This window comes from Macaca thibetana, chromosome 1 (genome assembly GCF_024542745.1).
Source record: "Macaca thibetana thibetana isolate TM-01 chromosome 1, ASM2454274v1, whole genome shotgun sequence".
Taxonomy (NCBI): Eukaryota; Metazoa; Chordata; class Mammalia; order Primates; family Cercopithecidae; genus Macaca; species Macaca thibetana.
Genome location: NC_065578.1, coordinates 122475154 through 122494714, shown reverse-complemented (window position 1 = coordinate 122494714; position 19561 = coordinate 122475154). Strand labels below are relative to the sequence as shown.

The 19561-nt window shown below is 38.9% G+C and overlaps 2 protein-coding genes across 2 annotated transcripts in view; both read right to left on the bottom strand.

Annotated features, from left to right (window-relative positions):
- PLEKHO1 (pleckstrin homology domain containing O1) overlaps positions 1-9827 on the bottom strand; it is a 53035-nt gene extending 43208 nt beyond the window's left edge. The window contains exon 1 of the mRNA XM_050750353.1: positions 9802-9827. The gene's annotated coding sequence lies outside the window, so the exon portion shown is untranslated. The remainder of the gene's footprint in view (positions 1-9801) is intronic.
- The window catches only part of VPS45 (vacuolar protein sorting 45 homolog), an 82812-nt gene that overhangs the window by 18616 nt on the left and 44635 nt on the right, over positions 1-19561 (bottom strand). Inside the window, exon 14 of the mRNA XM_050750127.1 lies at positions 16864-16995. Within this exon, the coding sequence (XP_050606084.1) occupies positions 16864-16995 (132 nt within the window). The remainder of the gene's footprint in view (positions 1-16863; positions 16996-19561) is intronic.

Here is a 19561-nt window from a genome sequence, read left to right as displayed (position 1 = left end):
ATAGAAACATATTTTGCCTATCTTATAGGTGACATTATAAACAAAGGATTTAAAAAATCATAGCTAAATATTCCAAAATATTATTTCAACTGAGTGCTTAGATGCTCATACTGGAAACAGACTGTGCCCAATTCCAGCTTTACCACTTATTAGCTTTATGACTTTGGGCAAAGTACTTAACTTCTGTCTACCTTGATTTCCTCATCTGAAAAAGGAAGTTGATGACAATTATAAAAATATCTACCTTGGCTGGGTGTGGTGGCTCACACCAGTAATCCCAGCAATTTGGGAGGCCGAGGTGGGAGGATTGTTTGAGCCCAGGAGTTTGAGACCAGTCTGGACAACATAGCAAGAGCCTGTCTCTAGAAAAATATGAAAAAGTTAGCACCTGTAGTCTAAGCTACTTGTGAGGCTGAAGTGGTAGGATTGCTTGAACCCAGATCAATGTTGCAGTGAGCTGTTTGTGCCACTGCACTCCAGCCTGGGTAACAGAGCGAGACCCTGTTTCAAAAAAAAAAAAAAAAGAAATCTGCTTCATTGAGTCATTATAAGAATTAACAAAATTAAATGGCTGAAGCAGTGCAAGCCACAAATGTTCTCGTGGCCACATTAAAAAAGTAAAATGAAACAGGTAAAATTAATTTTAGTGGTATATTTTATTTAACCCATATATCCAAAATATTATCTTTCAGCATGTAATCAACTTTTAAAAATTACTGAGATATTTTACATTTTGCTGTACTGTCTTTAAAATCTGGTGTTTTAAACTTGTAGCATACCTCAAATTAGACTAGCTACATTTCAAAGGCTCAATACCTACATGTGGCTACAGACTACCTTACTGGACAACACAGGTATAAAATATTCAAACAGTATCTAGCACATAGTATGTGCTAAATAAGTTTTAGTTCTTAGTATCATCATACCCCTTGCTTTAGGAATTGTAATAGACCACTGTTCCTTAAAGTATGTGACTCATAACATCAGTTGACATCAGGTGGTTCTGGGGCATGGCATTAAACAACATTGAATTATGCAGTGAGAAACTATTCCATTTTAAATTATCTTTTTTATCTTTCTGAACATTTGAAGGAGAAAATGTCAGTTTGGTACTACAGAGCTTTGTCCTACCTGTAGCTAGGACTACAGATGTGTACCACGATGCCTGGCTAATTTTAAAGTTTTTTGTAGAGATGGAGTCTCACTATGTTGCCCAGGCTGTTCTTGAACCCCTGGCCTCAAGTGATCCTCCCAATTTAGCCTCCCAAAGTGCTGGGATTACAGGCATGAGCTGCTCTGCTCAGCTACATTTAAAATTTTTTTATTGAGATATAACTCATAGACAACAAAATTCACTGATTATCAAGGATGTTGTTTGATGAGTTTGCCAAACATATCCTGTTGTATAACCAACTTCTCAATCAAGATACAGAACATTTCCATCACTTGAGCAAGAGCTTCTTAAAAATCAAAAAACAGGCTGGGTGTGGTGGCTCACGCCTGTAATCCCAGCACTTTGGGAGGCCAAGATGGGTGGATCACGAGGTCAGGAGATCAAGACCATCCTGGCTAACATGGTGAAACCCTGTTTCTACTAAAAATATAAAAAAAATTAGCCAGGCATGGTGGCGGGTGCCTGTAGTCCCAGCTACTTGGGAGGCAGAGGCAGAAGAATGGCGTGAACCTGGGAGGCGGAGCTTGCAGTGAGCCAGGATGGCACCACTGCACTCCAGTCTGGGTGACAGAGCAAGACTCTGTCTCAAAAAACAAACAAACAAAAAAACAAAAAACAAAAAACCCAAAAACAAAAGCCATGAAATTAATCCCATACCTTAGAATATATAATGCTAAATTGCTTTCCAGGAAAGTTATACTAATTTATTTTTCTACTGGCAATATTTCAGACGGCCTCACTACACATTTATCTTAAACCTTTGTCCCCACTGAGATGGGGACAAAGTTTTATCAGTATATAAGATGTTTATTGAAGCATTATTTATATTAAAAACGTAAGCTTGGCTGGGGACAGTGGCTCATGCCTATAATCCCACCACTTTGGGAGTCCGAGGTGGGTGGATCACAAGGTCAGGAATTCAAGACCAGTCTGGCCAAGATGGTGAAATCTCATCTCTACTAAAAAATACAAAAATTAGCTGGGCGTGGTGGCAGGTGCCTGTAATCCCAGCTACTCGGGAGGCAGAGAATTCCTTGAATCTGGAAGGTGGAGGTTGCAGTGAGCTGAGATCGCATCACTGCACTCTAGCCTGGGCAACAGAGCGAGACTCCGTCTCAAAAAAAAATTAAATAAAAAATAAATAAAAAATAAAAAAGTAAACTTGCAGCTAAATATGCTGGTGAAAAAAAATGTAAACAACCTAAATGTCCAATGGTAATAGTTAAAGACCCATCCTTAAAAATAAAATTATATAGCCATTAAGATTGTTTTAAAGACTTTTTAGTAACATGGGAAAATGTTCTCAATATGATTAAAAGAAAAAAAAACTGTATAGATCTTATGTTAAAAACAAAACATAAACAAAATTCTAAAACCTGTAGGTTAAAAAAATATTAGAAGGGGCCAGGCACAGTGGCTCATGCTTATAATCGCAGCACTTTGGGAGGCCAAGGCAGGCGGATTACTTGAGGTCAGGAGTTCAAGACCAGCCTGGCCAAAGTGGTGAAACCCTATCTCTACTAAAAATACAACAAAACAAAACAAAACAAAACAAAACAAAACTAGCCAGGCGTGATTGTGCAGGCTTGTAGTCCCAGCTACTTGGGAGGCTGAGGCATGATAATTGCTTAAACCCAGGAGGTGGAGGGGTTGGAGTGAGGTGGGATCGCGCCACTGCACTCCAGCCTGGGTGACAGGGTGAGACTCTGTCTCAAAAAAAAAAAAAAAAAAAAAAAAAAAGCCAACATATTAACAGTGATTAGCTCTGAGTTGTGGTATATGAATGATTTTTACTTTTATAATTCTTTTTTTTTCCCAAGATGGAGTCTTGCTCTCTCACCCAGGCTGGAGTGCAGTGGTGTGATCTTGGCTTACTGCAACCTCCGCCTCCCAGGTTCAAGCAATTCTCCTGCCTCAGCCTCCTGAGTAGTTGGGACTACATGTGCGAGCCACCAGGCCTGGCTAATTTTTGTATTTTTAGTAGAGACGGGGTTTCACCATGTTGGTCAGGCTGGTCTCGAACTCCTGATCTTGTGATCCACCCGCCTCGGCCTCCCAAAGTGCTGGGATTACAGGAGTGAGCCACCGTGCCCGGCCTTACTTTCTTTTAACAATGAGCATGAATTACTTGGTCAAGGGGAATGCCTATTTTCCTTTATCTGTTTGCCAGCACTATCTGTCTTTGCTGCTTATGGGGAAAATAATTGAAAATGGGATCATTAATTATTCTGCAGGTTTATAGCTAATGATGGCTTAGTTGAATCTAGTAGTATGACAAAGAATGTACTATGTACAGTAATTATTATTGGCTTAAAAGGGAATCTGGCAGCAAGAGAATTGTTGCTCTTGTGCCATCTTCTAGCAGGATATGTCTTTTCTATTTGTCAAAAGTTTTAAGAAGTACTGGAGACTAAATAAAGTTCAGGTAGTGCTCAAGCAATGGCAGTGCTGTTGGCTAATGAATTAACCTAGCCACCCTTTTCCCCTCTGCTTCTATCCTGAATCCCATGAAGACAGGGATTTTGCCTATTACGATAACAATTTCATCTATATGGATTGGGTTCTTGACCTCTCAGCTCACACAGCTAACTTAAAGGTGTCAATTGCTGCTGGCAGGGACTAGAACTCTTTAATATTGATTGACTTGTGAAGTGATAAGGCAGGCCAGCTCAAAATCCAAACCAAGATGCTCATTTATTTGCAAGGTAGGATCATGTGCTTCAGAAAACCAACTACGATAATGGCTCAGTTTATTGCAGGTGAATAAAATAATGGGTATAGTTTGTTTAACTACATCTAGAAATTTGCATTTTTATAATAAGCAAATGTTCATTTTGGTGGATAATTCTCTTAATTCACATTAGCTTCGATAGATCCTCCTAAAACATAAGTCAGGTGTCATGGCTCTGTTTAAAACCCTATAACACACACAAAAACTTGTACATAAATGTTTACAGCAGCATTATTTATAATCGCCAAAAGATGGAAACCACCTAAATGTCCATCAATTGATGAATGGATAAATAAAACATGGTACATGCATACAGTGAAATATTACTCAGTCATAAAAAGGAATAAAGTACTGATGTATGTTACACATGGAGGCGCCTTGAAAACATTATGCTAAGTGAAAGAAGCCAGTCACAAAAGAATACATATTATTCCATTCATATACAATGCTCAGAATGGGGACATTTATAGAAAGAGAAGTTAGATTAGTGGTTTATTAGGGCTGGAGGGGGGAATTTTTTGATATGATGAAAATGCTTTTTTTTTTTTTTTTTTTTGAGGAGTTTCACTCTTGTTGTCCAGGCTGGAGTGCAATGGCATGATGCAACCTCTGCCTCCTGGGTTCAAGAAATTCCCCTGCCTCAGCCTCCCAAGTAGCTGGGATTACAGGTGCATGCCACCGTGCCAGTCTAATCTTTGTATTTTTAGTACAGATGGGGCTTCACCATGTTGGCCAGGTTGGTCTCAAACTCCAGACTTCAGTTGATCCACCCACCTCAGCCTCCCAAAGTGCTGGGATTACAGGTGTGAGCCACCACACCCAACCAATGAAAATGTTCTAAAATTGACTGTGGTAATAGTTGAATATATCTGTGAATATACTAAAAACCACTGAATTTTACACTTCAAAGGGTGACTTGTATGGTATGTAAATTATATCTCAATAAAAACATAAAAAAAAAAAAACCCAACCCAAAAGTGCTAACTCCTAGCGAAAAGCAGTCCTCACAGTCTATAAGGCACTCCAGGAACAGCCCCAGATATTGATGCCTGTCACACTGCATTTCTTTCTACTTCTCTTGCTCACTCCACCCAGACTCACCAGCCTCCTTGCAGCTCTTGCAATGCATTGCATGATTCTTAGGACACGGCTGTGGCTGTGCCTGGAATGCTTTTTCCTTCTACCTGTGTGGCTTACTCCCCAACCTCCTTTAAGTCTTTGTACACTCTTCTTTCTGTCACCCAGGCTGGAGTGTAGTGGTTCAATCTCAGCTCACTGCAACCTCCGCATCCTGGGTTCAAGTGATTCTCCTGCCTCAGCCTCCCACGTAGCTGGGATTACAGGAGTGCATCACCAGGCCCAGCTAATTTTTGTATCTTTAGTAGAGATGGGGTTTCACCATGTTGGCCAGGCTGGTCTTGAACTCTTGACCTCAGGTGATCTGGCCGCCTTGGTCTCCCAAAGTGCTGGGATTATAGGCGCGAGCCATGGCACGTGGCCTACACACATCTCTTCTTAAGGAGGCCTTTCCTGATACCATACTGAGTAGTGCAACCTACAGCCACTGTCCCCAAGCACTTTCAATTTCCCTTTACACAGTTTCACATTCCCTACCCCCGCCACTGCATTTATTGCATACTGATTTACTATAAAATATACTTATTTGTTAAGTTTATTGTTTATTTCTGTCTCCCCCTGCATTAAAATGAAAGCTTCACAAGGGTTAGGATCTTTGTTTTATTCATGGAGGTATCCCAGTGCTCAGTAAATACTTGAGTGAACAAACTACTGGCTTTACATTGTTCTCACATGTTCAATAAATATTTATCTATTACAGAACTCATAACTAGAACTCCTGACTGTTCTATATAGATGTTGATGAAAATTTCTGTGATGTTATAGCAATGACTCATGCCATATATAATTGTTAGAAATTGAAATTTGACATTCCCCCTCCCCTACAAGTAAATATATATATGGCTAATACAACTGAGACAAATGAAGAGGAGGAGATAAGGTAATAAGAGGAAGGAAAGTAATTCCATAAGAAGGGCAAATACTGAGACAGGAGATAACAGTCTGTACACACAAACCTGCACAGACCCCACAGACACACTAGACTAACTGCTTAGGACAGCATGTGTTCAGGTCAGATTCTTTTTCAGGGCAGGTTCTTGGTCTTCAAAAAAGCACGAGTTATATCTTTAAATAAGTCTCTGTAATTGGTTACTACTTTTTATTTCTGTGTATTTCATTATATATGAAAGGAAAAAGGGAAGTAATACAAAATTCATATTAAACTTCATATGGCTATGGAAAGAGAAGAAATATTGACTGCCTCTCTTTATTTAGAAGGCAATTTTATTAAGAATGTTGCTAAGGAGATAATTAGCTTCTGCAAAGTTCCTTGGTGTCTTAGCAGCAAATACATGCCTTCTATTTTAAATGGTGTTTAAATCTAAACAAAGATAATCACAATTACAGCTAATCAGAGTAGGCCCTATAGAAACAAATCACACAACTACAGAAGGCCTGCATATATAGAACTCCGCTTCGTTATAACCAGCGCCTGAATCACTAAAAAATATTATCGCAAAAGAACTGTTTTAAAGAAATAAAGTATGCAAGAAAGAGCCACTTTAAAATAATAACTTTGAATGACAACTTGAATTTCAGATTAAACTAATATGTATTTCCTATTAGGATCTAAGGGACCTATATATTCAGGTAACTTCTGTCTTAAGATGACGAGCTTACTTATACAAAGGCCCTATTCTCACACTAAAAATTATGTTCATTTTTGGAAATATACTAGGCAGGAAAGGAATAATTGCTTTCTATTCTTTATTTTTAAGTTTTGTTTACAACTAAGATTTTGTTTCAATTTACAGTAAAAGCGATCTTGACGTATGTTAGAAATAGAGAAACCAGGATCAAGGTTGTTAAAATTGCTACCTGAGGGGTAAGGGTACTTGTTATTTTTTGGGATGCAGGAGATCAATTTTGACCTATCTACCCATTACATTAAGTGATTACGTAATAAAAAAAACTAGTAGGTGGTAATTCTGAAATTTGAGTGCAGAATAAATCTGTAGTAATCTCAGATTTTATTTAAGAGTTGTAATAGGGAAACCAAGTGACCATAAATATCCCACAACAGACACTTCCTGTTCTGGAAGGATAGTAGCTTCTGTATTAGCACATCACACAGTGACAAGATATCATTTCTTTCCTGTTTATTGGAGTCCCCACTAATCCAAATCCATGGATTTGGATGTAAGATATGTAAGACATGGCCAACCATACCATGACTTACATGATTCTAAATATAAAAGGAGAGAATATATCATGGCAAATCTAAACGTATACCATTTTCTAATCTCCCTAGTCTCTCAAAAAGCTACTTCTGTGCTGCAGAGCTCTTGAGATCAAGGCTGTATTTTTGTCATCATTTATTCTTTTGGCCTGTTTCCTTAGGAAATAACCCATATATTACAGAGAAAATTATACACTAAAACTCCTACAAAATTAAACCCTAATAATTCACAGAAACAAATTATTTAATGTTTTCTCTTCCAAATCAAGGTCTTTATTGCTAGTTCACTGCAGCCCTACTATATCCAGGAATAAAACTGATTTTTAAAAAATATTAGCCTTTCCATTACTGAGAGTCTAAGATTCCAATATGTATTAAGAGTTGTAAACTTACTAAATATGTTAGTAATATCCAAGGTATCCTACATTCATCATGAAAACTGAGCCTTTCTATTAAAAGCTGAAACTATTGCTTTCAATTACTTAAGCCTTTACAATTTTAACTGGCCTCTGAAATATAAATTCCATCATCTTACTGGTATGATAAATTTCACTGTTTACTTATTGGCTAGGGGCTATATATTTATAAAAATAAACTATAAACACTTGATATTAAATCATTTATATACTACAAAAATCAACTAATATTTTTTCCCGTTTGGTGATTGTCATAGCAACTCCCTCTTCATAAAAGTTTCATTGGTCAGGAAGCCAGTGAACAATTCTGTCCAAAATTTTATTGAATCTTTATTGCTAAGATATTGGCTCAAATGTAATACAGTGTACTACTTAGCATGCTATTAGGTCACACAGAGATACAAATGCTGACAATAGCTGGAAGAATCTAGCATAAAGCCTTTGCAGGGCTGCCTTACCTTCTTAATTTTATATAAGGATAATTCGTTGAGGCCAGGTGCGGTGGCTCACTCCTGTAATCCCAGCACTTTGGGAGGCCAAGGCAGGTGGATCACTTGAGGTCCTGAGTTTGAGACTAGCCTGGCCAGCATGGTGAAACCCCGTCTCTACCAAAAATACAAAAATTAGCCGGGTGTGGTGGTGCATGCCTATAGTCCCAGCTACTCTGGAGGCTGAGGCAGGAGAATTGCTCGAATCTGGGAGGCTGAATTTGCAGTGAGCCGAGATCACGCCACTGCACGCCAGCCTGGGCGACAGAGCAAGACTCTGTCCCCAAAAAAACAAAAGGTCATTTGTCAGGAACTTGAATACTAATTTAAGGAAAACCTTAGATGTTTCATTGTTTTATTTTTTTCTTTGAACAGAAAATGAAGTTTTATTCACAGTACCTTTTTTTTTTTTGAGACAGGGTCTCGCCCTGTCGCCCAGGCTGGAGTGCAATGGTGCCATCTCGGCTCACTGCAACCTCTGTCTCCTGGGTTCAAGTGATTCTTGTGCCTCAGCCTCCCGAGTAGCTGGGATTACAGGCGCACACCACCACACTCGACTAATTTTTCTATTTTTTAGTAGAGACAAGGTTTCACTATGTTGGCCAGGCTAGTCTCGAACTCCTGGCCTCAAGTGATATGCCTGCCTTGGGCTTCCGAAGTGCTCAAAGTGCTGAGATTACAGGCGTGAGCCACTATACCCAGCCCATAGCACTAGTAATTAGTCAAACACATCTAAAACATGTATTTTTGTATGTAATATGACTAAATTACAAAGACGTATATAAAAATCTTTACTAATCTATCTTTCTATCTAAATCCAACTTATATTATTTATTTTGAGACAGGGTTTTGCTCTGTCACCCAGGCTGGAGTGCAGTGGTGTTATCTTGGCTTACTACAGCCTCTGCCTCCTGGACTCAAGCGATTCTCTCGCCTCAGCCCCCCAAGTACCTAAGACCACAGGTGGCACCACCATGCCTGGCTACTTTTTTGTATTTTTGGTAGAGATGGAGTTTTGCCACATTGCGCAGGCTGGTCTCAAACTCCTGAGTTCAAGCAATCTGCCCACTTCGGCCTCCCAAAGTGCTGGGATTACAGGCCCGAGCCACCATGCCTGGCTCCCAACTTATTTTTAATTTTTTTATTTTTACTTACTTACTTACTTTTTATTTTTGAGACAGAGTCTCACTCTTGCTGCCCAGGCTGGAGTGCAGTGGTGCGATCTTGGCTCACCGCAACCTCTGCCTCCCGGGTTCAAATGATTCTCCTGCCTCAGCCTCCCGAGTAGCTGGGACTACAGGCTCCTGTCACCACGCCCGGCTAATTTTTGTATTTTTAGTAGAGATGGGGTTTCCCCATGTTGGCCAGGCTGGTCTCAAACTCGTGACTTCAGGTGATCCACCCACGTCGGCCTCCCAAAGTGCTGGGATTCCAGGCATGACCCACCACGCCCAGCCCCCCTACTTATTATTATTTATTTTTATTTTTATTTTTTGAGATGGAGTCTCCCTCTGTAGCCCAGGCTGGAGTGCAGTCGGGCGATCTCGGCTCACTGCAACCTCTGCTTCCCAGGTTCAAGTGATTCTCCTGCCTCAGCCTCCTGAGTAGCTGGGACTACAGGTGCACGCCACCACGCCCAGCTAATTTTCGTATTTTTAGTAGAGACGGGGTTTCACCGTGTTACCGGGGATGGTCTCAATCTCCTGACCTTGTGATCCGCCCACCTTGGCCTCCCAAAGTGCTAGGATTACAGACGTGAGCCACTGCAGCCAGCCTATTTTTTTAAATGGAGATATACACATTTAATTTTAACCTGCTGATATTTCAAATTAAAGGGATGATGCTAAAATTCTTAGTTACTGGCCATAAGGCTACAAATAGTGAGAAATATTAACTCTCAGAGGAACCACTTAAGGGCCAATTCATCTTTTTGAATTCTGATATGGAAGCCTATTTAAAAGCATATGATTAACTAAACATTCATGAAAGAACTCATTTGGATCAAGAAGACAAAATCCTATATGGCTACCATCAAGTAATAAATAAAACCTTTTGAACTCTAAATTATTAAATATTATTTAGAGAATAATGCAGTATTAGGCATTCAAGTAACAGGAAGGAAATGCATAGTGGTCAAAAGCATGGGTTCTGGCTTCCAATACTAGCTCCATCTCTTACTAGTCATGTTTACTTGAGTAAGTTAATCTCTCTGTGCCTCAGTTTCCATATGTAAAGATAATAATAGTAGAAACTTTATGTGAGGATTCAATGAGTTAATAGATTTAAAGTATGCAGTACAGTGCCTAGCACATAGTATCTACTCAGTAAGTATGAACTATTACTACTTTTATTAGCAGCAAAGGGGGAAACTTGAATAAAACAGCTCTAATAATATTATGTCACTTCTGTGCTCAAAAATATTCAAGAGGTGACCCTGAATTAGGTACAAAAGCCTCAGTTTGACATTTTAGGATGCACGGCTATCCTTCCAAATAATATTACCTACTAGTGTTCAAAATGGAGTTTCTATAATGTCACTACCATTTTATCTACTCCCAAGATCATAACCACACTGACACTTCCATTTCTGGAATTAAGGCAGATTATATAAGGTGAAAATTATCTTGTAATAAAACACGTACAAATGCAGGATAAAAAACAACAAACATCCTTTTAAATGAATATCTAAATTCTTTAGAAAGTAAGAGGAATTGCCAAGGGTCAGCACAAAAAGGGAATAAAAACTTAGCTTGATAAGTATAAACTGATGCTACCACTATCTAATAGGTGTGTGCCAGTGTTATTAAACAAGGGCACTGTGTTTTAGTAGTCACAGAGGGTCAGGAAAGAAGGTTTAGGCCTTGGTAGGAAAATAAATCAAAATTGAGATTTCCATGTAATATAGAAACTCTCACTGAAAAAGTGGCCAAAAAAATCTATCTGCACAAGCAGATATGCTTTGCAAGGTTCAGGAACCGTTAAGTATAGAAACTAACATAAAAATGATTCCAGAATGACAATGCTCTTGGCCTACCTAGCAAAAATGAAAGAAAAAATATGCAAGAGAGATAGATCTTGAATGTCAGCTCCTCATGGGTGCTATAGATAAAACCCTTCTTAAGATAACTCATAAGTCAAAATTACAGAACACATGCAGAAATGCTTCATCATGAGCTAATGTTAGCAGATACAACAGCAGAATTAGACCTCCACGTAGTTCAGATTATAGAGTTAATGTGGTTTAGGAAAAATAAAGGATTTGAAAACATGAGAAAAAAGGAGGATATTCACAAAACCATCAGGCAAATTTGAAAAAGAAGCAAATAGAACTCATAAGCATAAAAATGTAATCTTAGTGGACTTAGTAGACAAATTAAACATAGATCAGATATAGCTGAAGAAAGAATTACTAAACTGGAACACTGATCTGAAAAAATTATACAGAAGACAGCACAGAGAGATAGCAGATGGATAACAAAAATGAGAGATTAAGAGACCTGAAGAATAGATGAAGGTTTAACATATATCTCACAATAATTCCAGAAGGATAGACAACAGGAGATGAAAGAGAAGCAACATTCAAAGAAATAATGACTGTAAAATTTCCAGAAATTATGCCAAACATGAATTTTTCATACCAAGTAATACAGTATTCCATTGTTGTCTTACTTTTAAGTAAGTGAAAATTATCAACCTGAAATTCTAAACTTAGCTGAATGAAGACACTTTTAGACAAAGGCATCAAAATGAACAATAGCTGAAAAAATATTAAAGCTTTTTTTTTGTTTTTAGACAGGATTTCATTCAGATAGGCTAGGGGGCGGTGACACGACCATGGCTCACTGCAGCCTCAATCTCCCACACTTGTGATCTTCCCACCTCAGCCTCCCAAGTAGCTGGGACCACAGACACATGCTACCATGCCCAACAGATTTTTGTGTTTTTTTGTAGAGACAAAATTTTACCATGTTGCCCAGGCTGAACTCCTTGAACTCCTCTTGAATTCCTGGGCTCAAGCAATCTGCCTGCCTTGGCCTCCCAAAGTGCTGGGATTATAGGTGTGAGCCACTATGCCTAGTCCATGCCCAGCTAATTTTTACGTTTTTTTTTTGTAGAAACAGGGTCACTCTATATTGCTCAGGTTGGTCTTAAACTTCTGAGCTCAAGTGATCCTCCTGCCACGGCCTCCTAAACTACTGGCCAATATAGAATATATTATTCTATATATATATAGAATGGTGTCTTGCTCTGTTGCCCAGGCTGGAGTGCAGTGGCTCGATCTTGGCTCACTGCAGCCTCCACCTCCCTGGTTCAAGCGATTCTCCAGCCTCCTGAGTAGCTGGGATTACAGGCATGTGCCACTACCCCTGGCTAATTTTTGTATTTTTCAGTAGAGATGGGATTTCACCATGTTGGCCAGGCTGGTCGCGAATTCCTGACCTCAAGTGATCTGCCCACCTCGGCCTCCCAAAGTGCTGGGAGTACAGGCATGGGATTCAGGCAAGAATGTTCTTTAGTAAGAAAATTGGATTGAAGAAAGAGCCAGGAGGAAAGAAACAAAGTGGAGGGGGAAAAGGGGGCAAATATGTGGGTAAATATAAATAAACATTAACTACTGAAAATAATGATTAATTTGGGAATTTAAAAAGGTAAAACCAAAACACTGGACAATGATAGTATACAAATTGGGAGGAAGTTGATTACAGTTAAAACACTAAGATTCTTATATTATTTGTGAGAAAGGCAGAAATAGATTAAATCTAGTCTTTATTTCTTCTTTTTTTTTTTTTTCTTTGAGACAGACTCTTGCTCTGTCACCCAGGCTGGAGTGCAGTGGCATGATCTCGGCTCACCTCTACCTCCCAGGTTAAAGCATTCTCCTGCCTCAGCCTCCTGAATAGCTGAGACTACAGGCGCCTGCCACCGCGCCTGGCTAATTTTTGTATTTTTAGTAGAGACGGGGTTTCAACATGTTGGCCAGGCTGGTCTCAAACTCCTGACCTCATATGATCCACCCACCTTGGCCTCCCAAAGTGCTGGGATTACGGGTATGAGCCACCGTGCCCAGCCTATTTCTTCTTTTATTAAAAAAAAATCTTTTAAGAACAGGTAAAACTAATCTACAGTGACAGAAGTCATAATATGAATACTTTGCAGGGATCTGTGACAAGGAGGGAGCATGAGGAATAAGAAAGGCTGTGGGGGGTGCTGGTAATGTACTATTTCTTGATCATTACACTCAGTGGTCGTTTAATAGATATATTTACTTTGCAATGTTTTAATGAGCTGTTTTATCATTTATATACTTTTCTGTACATAATGAAATGCCTGTGTATAAGTGTATGTATGTAGTACCATAGAAAGATATTTAGTCTTTGTCCCCATTCTTGGCACAGAGCTCCTAATTCCCTAAGAATTTTCTGAGTACTGAGGGTGACAGGATTGTCTTTTGTTTCAATGAGATTACTCTTGGTGGGCCTCTAGGTAGCTTCATGATGAGGGCTAGTTGCCTGAAAGGCCAAGCCTTTATAAGAAACTTTGAATTTTCAGCCTCACGCCTGAACCTCCAGGGCCGGGGAAACAGCTGGAGCCTGAATCAATCACTAGGGGCTAATGATTTAATCAAGCATGCCCACATAACGAAACCTCCATAAAAACCCCTACCCAATAGTGTTCGAAGAGTTTGTGGGTTGGTGAACATATCAAGGTGCTGGGGTGGGGTGGGTGTTCCTGGAGCAGGCATGGAGACTCCACACCCCATCCCTATACCTTGCCCTATGCATCTCTTCCATTTGACTGTTCCTGAGTTGTATCCTTTATAATAACTGGCAAATGTAGTTAAGTGTTTTCCTGAGTTGTGTGAACTGTTCTAGTAAATTATCAAACCTGAGAAAGGGGTCATGGGAACCCCTGATTTACAACCAGTCACTCAGGTGGTCTGGGACTTGTGACTGGCATCTGAAGTAGGGGTGGTCTTGTGGGGTTAAGCCCTTTTAACTTCGAGATGAGATGCTAACTCTAGGTAGATCGTGTCAGAATTGAATCAAATTGTTAGATATCCAGTTAGTGTCTGGAAAATTGGAAAAATGGTGGTGGGAAAGACCTGGTGTATTTGGTGTCAAGAAGAAAAAAGCCCCTCACTGTAATATTTCTGTAGAAGTTATAAAAGGAAACCCTACAGCACTGTTTACACAAAACTAAAATTCTGATAGACTGTAAAGATATCATGTTAAATATGTATCCTAAAAATAATTTTTAAAATGCATGTTAGTATTTATATAATCTTGGGTAGGAAAGAACCTTCCAGGCATGATACCAAAGGCAGAAATCACAGGTAGCTGTGACAATATAAAATTAAAATAATAACAACAAAACTTTTATACAACAAAACACTGTGAATAATATAAAAAAAATATAGAGGAAAAAGATTTGCAAAATATATACTAGACAAATGGCCAATAACCTTAATTATATACATAGAATTTAAAAAATTATTATTATTATTTTTTAATTATACTTTAAGTTCTAGGGTACATGTGCACAATGTGCAGGTTTGTTACATATGTATACATGTGCCATGTTGGTGTGCTGCACCCATTAACTCGTCATTTACATTAGGTATATCTCTTAATGCTATCCCTTCCGCCTCCCACCACCCTACGACAGGCTCCGGTGTGTGATGTTCCCTACCCTGTGTGCAAGTATTCTCATTGTTCAATTCCTACCTATGAGTGAGAACATGTGGTGTTTGGTTTTCTGTCCTTGCGATAGTTTGCTCAGAATGATGGTTTCCAGCTTCATCCATGTCCCTACAAAGGACATGAACTCATCCTTTTTTATGGCTGCATAGTATTCCATAGTGTAGATGTGCCACATTAAAAAAAATTATTAAGAAAAAAAAAGGAATACTCCAATTGTGCAATGGGCACAGAATATGAACTAGCAATTCACAAAAGAAATATATAAATGGCCAGTGAGTTCTGGACACTAACAAAGAGGTTAGTAATTGGCCCAAGTTCACAAAAATAGTATGAGGGAAATCAGGATTCAAACCCAAGAAATCTTATCCAATAAATATTTGTTTAATGAACGAATGATTATATATTCAACACTAGAAGATGTTTACATCAGACTGCAAAATGAAAGTTAAAAGGCAGAATGTATGATGAGATCCCTTTCTGCCCACATAGTCACACAAACATCTATACAGGCTTAGAAAAAAGGCCTGAAAACACTAAAATGTAACAAGTGGTTAGATTATGGAAACTTTGTACTTTGTACTTTCTGAATTAAAAAAATTCAGAATATGCATATATTACTTCCATAATAAAAGAGAAAAGTTACATTAAAAACCAAATAATCCTACAAAATAAAAAAGTATATAAATACTTTTAATGACTCCAAATTATCTATGCATACATGGCTCAGCATAGATCGCTCAGGGTCACCAATCTTTAGATTCAACAATCATGTCATGGTTCTCCAGTCTTTTCCTCTTCTACCTTTAGCTGCCAAATTAATCTTCCTTAAACACTGTGGCTTTCTTGTAATCACTGCTTTCAATAATTCCCCATTTTCTATGTAAAAAAGTATAAATTCCCAAGCCTGGCACTCAAGGCCTTCCACAATGATGGCATTCAATCATCTTTTCACTTTATTACACACATTCCAGCTAGTTGACTATTTGCTGTTCTTTGTGTATGTATGTTGCCTACAGCTTTTTTTTTTTTTTTTTTTTTTTTTTGAGACGGAGTCTCGCTCTGTCGCCCAGGCTGGAGTGCAGTGGCCGGATCTCAGCTCACTGCAAGCTCCGCCTCCTGGGTTCACACCATTCTCCTGCCTCAGCCTCCCGAGTAGCTGGGACTACAGGCGCCTGCCACCTCGCCCGGCTAGTTTTTTGTATTTTTTTAGTAGAGACGGGGTTTCACCGTGTTAGCCAGGATGGTCTCGATCTCCTGACCTCGTGATCCACCCGTCTCCGCCTCCCAAAGTGCTGGGATTACAGGCTTGAGTCATCTCGCCCGTTGCCTACAGCTTTTATAACTTGTTCATGTGGTTAACTGAACCTAGAATGTGCTCTCCCTCCATATGTCCTTTTCACCCAAGGCTCAGCTAAAATACTATCTTCTATGTGAAACATTTGCTAATTTCCCTTAGTCACTCTGAGAATCCTTGGCCCTTTCATCTGCCTCTCTGGGCACGTTATTTTCTTATTTTTAAATCTTTCCTAATAGACAATAACTTGAGGTAGGATCTTTAGATTATTCATCTTTGCATTCTTACTGAATACTTGCTAAGTGAATAAAGTTAATCAACCAAATAGAAAAACTCCCAGACTTCAATACCATTAAGAAAGTCTAAGCTGTGGCTATTAGGTTTCTCCTTCTTTAAAAAAAAACAAAAAAAAACAATTTTTAATTTTTCCCCCTTCCTTATGAAGTGGGTCCAAGGGTTTCTCCTTTTTTGAACACACAGGAAATACAAATTGTTAACAGTGTAAGATGGTTCTTACTTTCTAGGTCTTTGACCAAATAAAGAGATTTATGAACTTAATGAACTTAACTACTATAGATCCTTTGTTTCACAAATTCTTAAATTATTCTGGAGCTGCAAACACCAGAGAATTTCAGTCTACAGCAGTTTGGTTAGTATTGACCAAATTTTTCCAACATAAAGGGAATTTAAGCTTTATCCTCTGGGAAGGAGGACACAGCTGTAGAATGAATGTTCTCCTTTACCTTTTCGTGTTGTGCACCGTGGTGCCTCCCAGGACAATCCTCACTCCAGGAGTGGTGCGGTTCAAGTTATAAACTGTTAGAGCCTCTTCATAGGTGGCTCCTCCAATTACAAACACAATGATATCCTGAGGTCTGCAATAATGAAGAATGAGATAATATCACAGGATAAGAAAAAAAAAAAAGGACTGTGACTTATATACACAGAGTTTTAATTTCTAAACCTTTTTTTTTTGGTGGAGGAAGCAGAATTAAAGCAGAATAGAATAAAAGGTTTAAAAAAAGTTTTAATTATCTGAAATTGGCAGGAAACAGAGCAGGAAATGCTGAATAGTGATTTGCTTTCTGTTTATGAGCGGATGTCTTATAATTTCTGTGCTGTGGATTTCAGAATAGCACAATAGTGTTTGCTGGAACCAAATGTAGAAATATTCTTTTATATTCAAGAGGGTGCAGAGTGCCTTACCGTCACATGATATCAATACAGCAGTATTTTATGTTTGTATGCTTGTATTAATACTACACATCTCCTTTCATGTATAAGCCTTTTGTCAAATACTTAGTACAGTGCTATTACAATGGCCTCTGTCCAAGGACCTCAAAACATTTTTGAAAGAACTGGCATATTCGCATGTCCCCAAAACATGGGAACTAGAAACATTTAGTATTTTGAGTATAAAAAAAAGAATGGGACACATAAATTAATGGTGCTTCTAGGAACTCCATCTTTTCTTGAAATATTTTTTCTGAATCCTTTGATAAACCAAGAAAAAGAAATTAAAAAAAACCATGAGTGTAGCTGATACTGGACATGTGAACACAGCTCAGTCACTAGCTTTACTTGAGTAGCACTGTGTTGTTTTACTGTTTCCTGTTTCAATCCTTATCAAAATGGCTTCATAGCAAAATGAATGTTCCTCCTATCAGCTCCTTCTGTAGATATCACCAAGAAGGAGATCAAATTATTTTCAAAATCACTAATGTTTGTCCTGTTTTTCTTTTCTCATGCTATCAAAAGAAGATAAAATTAATCCTACTAGGCAAATAATTTTGTTAAATCACTCATTGGACACTAAAACTACATCAAGCAGAAGCATCCATTTTGAATGTTATTACACAAAACTAACCAGAAACATCTTTAATCAAGGAATATACATGCTTGTGTATAAATCTTGAAAAAAACCCTAACCCTACATTTCCTTCCTGCTTGTCTCTCTCTCTCTTTCTAAAATACCTTGAAGGAATTAACTAAGAGAGTATTTGTTCTTGTGGGACTTCACTGAAACAGAATCAGCTATTGTGGCTATTTTTAAATGTTCAGATAGTCTCTAAATTGCAGAGATTCCCCAGTAAAAGTTATACAAGCCCAGGCACGGTGGCTCATGCCTGTATGCATTTTGGGAGGCCAAGGTGGGTGGATCATTTGGCGTCAGGAGTTCGAGATCAGCCTGGCCAACATGGTGAAACCATCTCTATTAGAAATACAAAATTAGCCGGGTGTAGTGGCAGGTGCCTGTAATCCCAGCTACTCGGGAGGCTGAGGCAGGAGAACTGCTTGAATCTGGGAGGTAAAGGTTGCAGTGAGCCAAGATCGTGCCACCATACTCCAGCCTGGGCAACAGAGTGAGATTCCATATTCAAAAACAAACAAACAAACAAACACACCCCAAAAAAACCTCCCTCCATAAAACAGTTATACAAGCTACCAATGATGAAGAGGTTGTTATGGTAAAGTGTCAATTATGATAAGGGTCCCCAAACCCAGGCTGAGGACCAATACCAGTCCGTCGTCTGTTAGGAACTTGTGGGGGCACAGCAGGAGGTGAGCAGCGGGTATTCAGGCCTGAGCTCTGCCTGCTCTTAGATCAGTGGAGGCATTAGATTCTCATAGGAGTGCAAATCCTACTGTGAACTACGCATGGGAGGGATCTAGGTTGCGAGCTCCTTATGAAACTATTGCCTGATGATAGGTGAGGTAGAACAGTTTTATATTACTTGACTTGTCAGCAACATATGACTGAGGTGATCACTTGCTCCTCCTGGATACACCTTCTTCAATTGGTTTCCAGAAAATTTCATACTTGATTTTTTCCCTTGCTACTTTTCAGTATCCTTTGATGGTCCCACTTCATCTCTGTGCCCTCTTAATGGTGGAATACTCAGAGCCCAGACATCGGTCCTCCTTTCTTCTTAACCTAAACTCATTCCCTCCATCTGCTCCATTTAGTATAGTGGCCACTTGTCACTTATGGCTATTTAAATTTAAATTAACCAAAATAAAATTAAATATTTAATTCCCCAGTAGCACTAGACACATTTCAAGTGCTCAACAGCCACACTGACAAGTGGTTACATTACTAATTACCAGAGAAACAGCACATTTCCTTCCCTTGATAAGCACACCCAGTTTTTTGGTTGTAAATACATCTATCTGCTGATGGCTCCCAAATCTCCATCTCCAGCCCAGACCTTTCTTCTAAACTCCAGACTTAAATATCTGTCTACTTGGCATTTCCATTTGGATGTTTAATTATTTCTCAACTCAACATGTTTTAAATCCCCAATCTTCCCTAAGCCTGTCCTACCTATAGCTTTCCCTATCTTACTTGATGGTCACTTTAGCCTTCTAGTTGCTTGGGCCAAAAACTTTGGACTCATCCTAACTCTTCCTTTGGGGCAGAAGTGAAGTTGGGGACATAGT